This window comes from Micropterus dolomieu, linkage group LG20 (genome assembly GCF_021292245.1).
Source record: "Micropterus dolomieu isolate WLL.071019.BEF.003 ecotype Adirondacks linkage group LG20, ASM2129224v1, whole genome shotgun sequence".
Classification (NCBI taxonomy): Eukaryota; Metazoa; Chordata; class Actinopteri; order Centrarchiformes; family Centrarchidae; genus Micropterus; species Micropterus dolomieu.
Window position 1 is genome coordinate 26,754,089 of NC_060169.1, and position 10,299 is coordinate 26,764,387.

At 40.7% G+C, this 10,299-nt stretch overlaps 1 protein-coding gene across 1 annotated transcript; it reads right to left on the reverse strand.

Moving 5' to 3' along the window:
- Window positions 1-7,459: 7,459 nt before the first annotated feature.
- LOC123959024 (calcium-binding tyrosine phosphorylation-regulated protein-like) lies at window positions 7,460-9,984 on the reverse strand. Its single transcript, XM_046032852.1, has 2 exons — window positions 9,725-9,984; window positions 7,460-8,695 (listed from the first exon to the last, which is right to left on the reverse strand). Exons 1-2 carry the CDS (start codon window positions 9,915-9,917, stop codon window positions 7,545-7,547), a joined length of 1,344 nt encoding a protein of 447 aa, XP_045888808.1. The 5' UTR covers window positions 9,918-9,984; the 3' UTR covers window positions 7,460-7,544.
- Window positions 9,985-10,299: the final 315 nt, after the last annotated feature.

Genomic DNA, 10,299 nt, shown 5'->3' on the forward strand with positions numbered 1-10,299 from the left:
GAAGACACATATGTTAAATGGGGGCCTCAGTACCTAAATAGCCAGGTGGAAAAGGAAAAAGAAAAAAAAAAATCAGTTTCTGTATTAGACAGCCATTCTGTGTACATACCAATATGAGAGTGTCCCAGCAAGACAGCCCCATGATTTAGTGCTCACATCTCATTGGGCTGATCCACATTGCATTGTCTAAAGAATGAGGATTGGTTGCCTTCACCTGCATCGAAAGACTTAATGATTTGTGGCACGCTGTAGTTTAGGCTCGTCCATATGGCTTAAATGGATGTCTGGGTCATTAATCTCTATAAGGAGAGGAGATGGCACTACAGGCCATGTTAAGGCGCTCCTCCCCTCGGATGAAGCCTCATGGCCAGCAGCCTACCTCTTTACACACTCATGTTCCTTCCCACGTCTGACAGGATCCCTCAACACCCACAGAGCCTCAGAAAGCCAGAAACATCTTAATTCGTGGAAAGACGACACCAAAGTCACACTCTGGGTGACAAACTCTCATGAATACAGATGACAAGTGCCATGAAGTTTTTATTGCATATATAGTGAGTAATATATCCAAGGGGAAGGCAGGGAAATTGTCTTCAAGTGATTATGGATTTGTTTTCTTCTGCCTTGCTGCATGGAATTGAACAGACAAATCAAAGATCAAAATGCATTTTGTATAAGGATAACTGAAGAGTAAACTCAGAAAAAGGTTAACCGTATTCAATGCAGACATTGTCATTGATTTTCTCTCGTCTCGTTACCATTATTAGTCTCTTAAAAGAATAATAAAGAAGGAATAATTTTCGAGTTGGAAATATGATTATTATCAGCTTCTTTACTGAGAGTTAGATGAGAACATTGACACCACTCTACTTGAACTTCAGACAGAGCCAGGTTAGCTGTTTCCCCAGTTTACAATCGTTGGCTCAGCTGCTGGCATCATCATCTTCATATATAGTATACAGACAATGAGAGTGGTATTAATCTTATCACCTAAATCCCAGCAAGAAGGCCAATACATGTATTTCCCAAAATGTCAAACTTTCTTGAAGAATGAAGTTATCTTTAAGGTACTGCATACTCAATACAAATAAACCCCTAACTGCTTGTGTCATGGATTTGCAAAAAAGAAATGTAAACACATGTTTACTTAAGAATGACCTTTTTGTTACAGAGATTTCTGTGTACCAAAGGTACATTGGTACATTGGTCACTTTAGGAGGCATGTTTCAATTTTATGAACTGGCTTGACTAACTTATACAGGAAGACTTACAATAGAGAGAATTAAGAGTTTCAGGTTTCTGCATGTTATATAACATATTGAACACTTAAGAAGAAATTGGCTTTTTGGCTGATTATTCGATAAACAAGTCACCAACTACCTCTTTTCAAATTTGGGCTTTAATTACTATTAATTACATGTTCAATGTCTTCACACCAGAAAAACCTTCAATTTCTAAATCACCAAAATCACAGGCAGTGAAAAGGGAGCCCTTTCTTAATCATGTTTGCTGATTATTCCTGGGTTAATGGTACAAGGGAAATAAATAGAAAGGTCGAGTAGAGCGGAATCAATTTACTGTTTTTAGAGAACAGAGAGCGATGTGATGGCAAATGGAAAGTAGTAAGGTTGCTCTCTAGGAAGAATATGTCCTCATAGTCTTACAGATAAAACAGCATTCTGCTGGAGCAAGGCAATTAAGGACTGTGTGAGCTGTAATATCGAGACAAATAACTGGTTGTTTAATCCACAAGCTAAGTGCTTAGGAAGACTTTTTTCACTTTATTATATCTTTCTCATTGTCTGCTAAGCCATTGCCAATGATTGAAGGTTGTTGGAATTGTTTATGGCTAATAAAAATGATATTTTAATTGCATAATAGGGACTTACTTTCCTAAAAGTTTGCCTGTGCTCTGGTGTTACAAAAAGAACTGATCTTGCTGCTTAATGGTGGTGACTCATCATTTGCACCCTGGAAAAAAAGGGTCAGATTTGCATATGTTTAATTTGAGCACACTGGATGTGCTTTGAATGTATATGGCCTGAATCAGGTTTGTGTTTGTGTTTGATCTGAGAATACAGGCACTGAATAAAACAGCGGTTAATGACATGATAATGGCAGCTAAAATGCGACACTGACAAGTCAAATGTGACTGAAACAATGGTGCTATGCATTTTTAATTGGTGATGGAAGCAATTACCATACATTTAGACTTGCTAAAAAGCCTCTAATACACCCTGTTGCTAGTACCAGTAACTAGGGTCCTTGCTGCTAATATAACCTCTGGCTCACTTAAAAGGCAACCAGAGAGTTTTACCCCTGTCCAGTCCTTGCAGTACTTACCAGTGTTTTACCATACCCAATGGCAATTACTGTGAAGCTGCTGAAGCCATAAAGGGAGTAAGCCACCCTCACCATAAGTATCTACCGGAAATACAAATCAGAGAAACTGCTCTCAGGGTCTTTCACAAATTTCCGTTTTAAATCATGTAAAGAAATGCTCCTTGGTTCACTGCAAAAATGAACCCAGGCGAAGTACAGCAGGGCTCATTGCAGAGAAGGGCCAACAATATGGTGAATTGTTAATGATGGCATGGCTGATGGTTTGTTTGTTTCAGCTGGTGAAGTGACGGCACATTAGAATGTCGTTAGAGATATTGGTTGTATTCAGCCGGGCCTGCTACTGCTGCGCGATAATAAAATGCTTTGGAATGAGGCCATGATGAGTTGAAAAAGGTTAGCCCGAGGGAGGACAGCTGCAATGTCTCACACTTCTATTGTTGTGCTTTCAGGGGAGCTGCTGTCAAAATGAATCTTGCTGATGACTGTCTAGCCATTGATTATCCACCATGTTTATTGATAATACCTTGATCGGATGATTCAAAATATATTAATCCAAAAAGAGCATGTACGTAGTAATTTCTTCTGTAATTTTTCATGCTCACAAACTTCTTATCAAGGCCAGGAGATTATCTGAAGCACTAGAAGGAATGCAAGCAAACATCTAGACAAGTCATCAACCAGGGCTAAGACACTCAAATACACTGACATTTACACCTATGGATGCTTTAAAGTCTCTGGCTGCCCTGCCCTGGACTGCTGGAGAAAAATGGATCAACATCCCAGCTTCACACAGTGGAAACTAAAGCCAACATTTGAGTTTACAGCCTTCTTCCTGTGAACTCATAACTAACTAGCTACCTGTGTCAATTACAAAGATTCTAATTTGCCGCATTACAGTTCAGTTTGATTACACAATGTTTATGCAGACTAGAGACAATTTCGTGCAAAGTACAGTACCTTTAAAGCAATTCTTGTTCTAATGAAAGAGATAATAAAACGGAAAATAATGGCAGTAATTATTTATGTAAGTAGTAGTTCAAAGCAAGAGCAAATCCAGTCTAACTCAAAGTCCCAATTCCTCTGGTGTTGTGTCGGTCTAGTCTGTGCACAGATGTGATTGCGTGTTAGGTTCTCTAAATAGTTCAGGACAGGGTAAAGAGGTTGTTCAGATAAAGATTTATTGCCCTTTAGTGTCTAGTCATTAGTCTTCCAAAAGAAAATTCCTTTAACGAGCCATTGAGAATACCTTTGGTGATATCCTAAGGTCAGTGCAGGCTGACTAGTGATAGGCTTCAGTCCAAATAAACATATACATGGCAAAGAAAATGACTCTACATGAGAAGGGTCTGGGAGGATCAGTGCGAAGGATGGAGAGTCAATCCTGTATCGATTTCCTTCTCTCCCCAGAGGCCCTCCGCACAGTCCTTTGGCAAGAGCTAGTCAGGGTCTTGGTGGGAACCACAGAGATAGGGCTGATAGCGGCTGTGTTGTGAAAAGGCCAAGCTCAGCCTGAGATTAGAAACTTTTATAAGAGAAAGTGAAAGTGTTTGTGCTGTATTGAATTCTGCTGACCGGCTGTATAGCAGTGATCCCAAACCCCTTTGAGGGCTTGGATTCACAATGCGGCAGTTAAAAACTCATCTGTCCACGGTCTCTCCATATGGCTGGATGTGGAGTGGTGGAGCACCTCTAATAACCTTTATGGTGCCGCTTGGGGCCCAGGGAGCTGCCTGCATAATCATCTCAACGCAGACAAAGTGCTGAAACCATAAATCAGCTGAGCATGCTTGGGCTGAGCCAGTGTTCTCGTGGCCTCGTGGCACAAGTCTTCTGTTTGGCTGGGAGTGTCTCAGAACCTTCTCCCTAGGACAGTGACACTTTGTTAATGTCCCCGCCGGAAAAATCTGTCTGAGATGGGACGCTTGTGATATGATTAGAGACTTTCAATGTGTCATCGTGTCCTTATTGTGCCGACTGGAGTCATATTCACAAATGGGTTCTTTTGTTCACCTTTCTAGATGAACAGGAAGTGCAGTAACAGGGCAGTGAAAAGGCTCAGCCATTATATGATTTGAAAGTTATTCTATAATTGACAACTTGCAGTACCTACCACTGACACATTACTCATAGTGCTTTCAGCAGTTTGCAACAGTTTCTGGTTGAATGATGTTTCCTTTCATTGTGTGCAATGTTTTGCAGCAGCCTTTTGAGAAATGCTTGCTCTTGTTTGGTGGATTTGTCAGGGGTGAAACCAATACATCTGCAGTAAGAAAAACAGCTGAGGGAGTGATTTATGTACATACAGTGTTCCAAATAGGCATCAACATACCATGGAGCAAATTTTAAGCCTTTGGACTGTATGTATAAGCCTTCAACTAAACTATAAACCTTCAATCTTCTCTGATTATTGTTTAAAAGTAGACGCACAGAATGCCATTTATTCACTATAGCAACCATTATTAATGCTTGATGCTTAAAGCATCACCTTTTATACTAAAATAAGAAAGAAATACTGTGCTAGAAACACCTCTGATCTGAATATTCCTGATGTAATACATGCCAAATATGTGTCTTTCTGCACTGTAACCTGGGAATGAACATCTAGATGATGCCTGACGCTGCCTCCCCGTAAGATTTGTTGATAACAAGGTGCAGGGTATTTCTCTAGGGTGTTGGGCAGTAGCCAAACCTTGGCTTACAATATAAACAGAAAATGAGGGTCAGGCCCAGGCCAGTCCTGCATCAAGCCTCAGTGGGATTGCCAGCAGATGAAATCTGATGACTAGAAAACCACTGGCAAGAACAATGATTCAAATCATCCACCCTATTTGTTTTCTCTTTTGTTTTAATTGTTTTGCGTTGCAGATGCTCACAAGTCAGACCCAACAGCAGACAGCCTATTAGCTCCCTCTGAATTAGAAGTGAAACAAATAAATTGAAGTGACTTCCGAAGACTCACATATGCAGACTCTTCTGAAGGTTTCCTAAGTTCTCCTAAATCTAAAGTCCAATGGAGAGATGCAGAATGCTGCACAACATGAGATGCATCTCAAATATGTAATTAACCTCTAACTCTTGTTTCCTGCATCACACAGGGTACTAGCTGTTCTTTTAAGGCAAGTGGAATGGAATGTGTAAAGCATCTCATTATTTTAGAGCTCTGAATTTCTTCTTGAATGGGTCTTTTGATTTTCTATAATTAGACGTATTTTTCATGCATGCGTTTTTGTCAGCACCAAACAGTACATCTCTCTGTCTGTCCGTCAATCATGATAGTAATGTCAAAGTCTACTGGTGAAATGACGGATCAGTGGTGAAATACTTGTGAAGCTTAGAGAAGAATGAGAGAGTGAAAAAAGAAAACCATCTTGTGATGCCCAGGTTGAGAGCCTCTTGTGTAAACTGCACAAGGTGGGGTCTACAAATTGACCCTGTTGATACATCATCCTCCACACAGTCAGTCTTTTGCATTAGGAGTGTAAGCCAGATTAGATATGCACACAGTAGATCACACTAAAGAGTTGTTTGCACAGCAGCACTTTGCATCTCATACATCAATACTGGCACGCCACGCTTTGAAAAAAAACAAAAACTATAGCAGTCATGTCTGCCATTATCCTTAATGACTGATGCAGTGACACACAGAGGTTGCTAAGTAACGAGACTTGTCACCTCCATTACTCCTACCACTGTCCCCACACTTAAGCCCCACGTGTGAATGATAAGGCTATAATAATAATAATGGGGCAGATAACACTGCGATTCCATAACACATTATAGTATAAATAATCCCAGCAATAAACAAGCTGTGCATAAATTGCCCCAGGCCTTGAGCAATTTTCTTGACTGCTTTGTGTGAAACCCATGGGTCACTGCTGGTTCAGAGCAGCTTGAACAGACTCAAATGTAAATGTAAAGTTTACTGTGTAATTGCACAGCTTGCTGTAGCTTGAGAAAAGGCACCCGGCCTATTAGTGTATAAACTGGCCCTACATGAGTGATGCATGTATGTCTCTGCAGAGACACCGGGTAATCATCGGAGGCAGCATCTCCCAAAAGGTATAATTAGCAAAGCCTGTAGTGCAGAGGGACATTCCAGAGTGGGATGAAACGACAGTAAATGTTCGAAAAATAATGTTTGTTAGCAGATTTGGTTGCCTGTTGTTGATTTGATTTGAAAAAGAGGGTCCACAATGTCAGTTATCCTGTGTGTGTTTCAAATATCCCTGAAAAAGTATCAAAAAGAATTTGAAATCCCTCAACTTGCAGGGAGAGATCTCTGTGAGTCAAACCTCAAAACTACTAAATAATTCTTGAGCCAGCCATGATACACAGTGCAGTGACCGTTTTCCCTCTCTTGTTTGTTTACAGACTTGGTTGCCTGTTCTATATTTGAAAAGAAAAAGTCTCCACAATGTGAGTGTTACTTCAACACTTTCAGTGTTAAATTGATCATGGCAATTTTACTGTGTTAGTAATTGAGTGTTATTTGATGGAGCTTTTTTCTTTCTCTGGAGCACACTTACTAAACAGTTGCTGACTAAATATTAACTGAACTAACTGCAAAATAGTTCGCTACTCTTTCTATTGTGTGTATGTGGGAAAACTATTTTTGCTTATTCTCACTGGATGCATGTATACATTATTTCCAACCCTATGGGTGTGTCTGTGTATGGAGACCCAGACAAAATGCACACTTCTGAGACAGCAGGATGTGCAGCTATCTGCTATAGATGGACATGGTCCTGACTAAAGACAGAAAGGTGTAATCTACAGATCTTATTTGGCCCACTTATTCCCAGTGGTATTGTGGCTGCAGGCACTTAAGGACCCAACTGTTAATAATACAATAATGAGTCTACATGCAGCTGGTGCCTCCTTGGCTCCTTTTGCTTCAATTCATTGTACAGTTTGGTAAAAGCTGCTGACTGGTTATAAGTCACATGCCTCTGTTCCAATGGCAGCAACAATATTTAGTTGGATTTCAAGAGTTTCCCTTTAGGTGTACAGTTTGACTTTTCATTTCAAGATCACAGCTGTACTTTATTGTATAAATGAAGAATGAAATAAAAAAGACAACAGGGGTGTTGATATGATTAAAACTGTTAGAGTAAACTGCAAGTTTGACAGTTGACATTTAATCATTTCAGAATGAAATGGAAATGATTGATTAGTGTGGCTGTTGTTAATGTGAGTCCTCATTATAATCCACAGTGATGATGTGAGTTTAATGAAGGACCACTGTGGCCTAAAGGTGAGGCTCTTACCTGCATACGCTTGTATCTTAGGATATGGACAGCATGCGCTAAATGAGGACAAGTGTGGTAAGGGGAACTAACAGGTGCCAGATTCAAATAGTCTTTGCCCTCTGCTACAGATGCTGGTCTACTAAAGCCTGTACCCTGAATGCTTCCAACTGTCCTAATTGGCTTTACTCTCTCCCTCTCTGCCCACAGAACCCTCTGTCCTCTGGTCCTCTCTAGAAACCTGTTGGGGTGAATCCAGTTTTTCTTCCCCAGCTCCTGGACCTTTGGTGTTGTACATCCTGCACGAGTGCTCTCTGTTTTTGGTTCCCTTGGTTCATGAGTGCTTTCTGGCCTTGGACCACTGGCACCTTTAGGTTTTGCTTCTGCCTTTATTGGCCTCAGTGCTCTGTGTGCTGGAGACCTGCTGCCGGGCTTTTCTGACAACACCTGCCTTTTCATTGATGACCCTTTCCTGGGTTTAGGGGACACAGCCTTACTTTGGACCACAGATAACTGGCCTGGAATAGGTGAGAGAACAAGCTTTTGTGTAATTATGGGCACCGGGGTCCTGGGAAGTTTGGAGGGCTTACTGGCCGTGCTGGACTTTGATGCTGACACATCTGTAGGTGTTGAGGATTTTTTAAGAATCGGTGTCGGTATGTGCCAGCATGTTTCTGGCCTTTTTTTGATGTCATCAGTGGTTTCTTTACTCTGCTGGAGACTAGCAAACCTCACCGAGGATATTCTAGGTGTCTTCATGCTGACATCGTGCGAAGGTGGTAGAGCAGGCTTCCCTTCTGCTTTAGCAACAAGGAAAGGTTGTGCAGCTATGTTCTTCCCAAACTGTCTTCCAATACGGGGAGGTGGAGTTGGGTAAATGGGAGTTGCAGAGGGCTTCTTGTCTTTTCCGGTTGTTTTCTTTGTTCCCAATCTCTCCTTTTGACTCTGAAGTCGTGTTACCACGTTCTCTTCAGTAGAAGATGCCAAATCTGAGGACAGCTGCTTTAGAGCCTCCTCTATCTCGGCCTGAGATGGAAACTGTGGTGATGTTACAGACTTCTCTGTAATTGGAGTTGTTCCCTTTGTGTTTCTCAGGAATTTATTCTCTGGAAAGGGCCAATAAAACAACATCTTTTCTAAAACATCCCAATTTTGCCATCAGTCCTGATTCAAATGAATCAACCCCTCTCACTCATAATTGATTGATTTATTCATTGATTATCCTTTATTTTGACATGGGATGTTTAGCATGGACAGGGTCTGAAATTTTTATACTTTATACATACTAAACTTTTATATTTTTATGCTGACTATAACACTTTAAACCAAAACATATTCTATAGCATATTCTGTGGCCCCACATCAGTCTAACATATTTATTAATTAATATTTTGTTGTTATTGATGAAATATTTGGTTGGTTGTATCAATCGGGGAAACGTGAATTTAACATTACTTGACTGATCTATTACAAAGGATATAACGGATTGGCTCAGGATATCAAAAATAATTATTAAGACTATGGCTGTATTCTATACGGAAGGCAGTTGCCTCGCTGCCTTGCCACTATAATAGACTGCTGCCTCAGAAGGCATAACTTTCAAGTGAAGGCATCTCTGTTTCAAACAGCCTTCCAGGCCAGCTCTTACAGCAACGTGTGACGTCAGCACGCCGTCTTACGTCTCTTCTAGCTGTCAGAAGAGACACTAGCCTTAACTAACTAGCTATTGAAAAGCCAAATGGCTAACTATGCCTCAGAAATCATACTGAACAAACTTAGTTGTTTACAGACACGGGCTAATAGGATAGTTCAGTGTTTAGTTCTCGCTAACTTTTCAATAATCGGAGCGAGAAAACTAAAAACTTATATTTGTGCATAAATTCGGCTTGTTTTTCCGCCATCTTGGCAATTTTTAGTAGGCTGCTGCAGCCGTGCTGGTTTATGGGTATCGATGCTGCCTTCAAAACCGGCCGTTACAGGGGCAGTTTGAAGGCATCTCAGGAGACAGGAAAAGATCATTCAAGCTGTTTCGAACAGTACTCGATGCCTCGCTGTCCTGTTAGACACCTTCTGAGACAGCAGTTTAGTCCGTTTCGAACACAACCTGTATGTGATATATTTGAACAGCAGCTTACCCCACAGCTCCTGGTAGTGGAAAGAAACTACCTTGGGATCAGCTTCAGGGTGAGATCTTCTAAAACGGATCAGCTCCAACACATACTGGAGTAAAAAGTCAGGGATGTTGGTAGGTTGAGAGAGGAGTGTCGCTCTGGAAATACACTCCATCATGCTCCTCAGTCCATACGGACACAAACTCTGAAAATTCATCTTTGTGTCTCGTAGAAAGTATATTTTCCTACTGTAAGGTTAGACTGTGTGATCTGAACTGAGCTCCACTTAGAACGTCTTTGTGATGTTTTGGGGTTCTATTCACTTTGATGTTTTTTTTTGGTTTTTTTTTGGAATGCTTCCATGATCGACTGTTAAACAGTCTGTCAACTGTCTTAATTAATAATAATCATCTCACACACTTAATTCATCATTCAGAATCCCCAAATGGTCGAATTTTTTATTAGTCAAATTATTTGCAGCCACTCTCCTTGCTGCTTAAAATCTGTTGCACACACATCCAGTGTCATTTACAAAATACAAGCAAGATAATTACCTTGAGTAATTGTTAAAAATGACGACTGACTCACTGCAGTTTCAC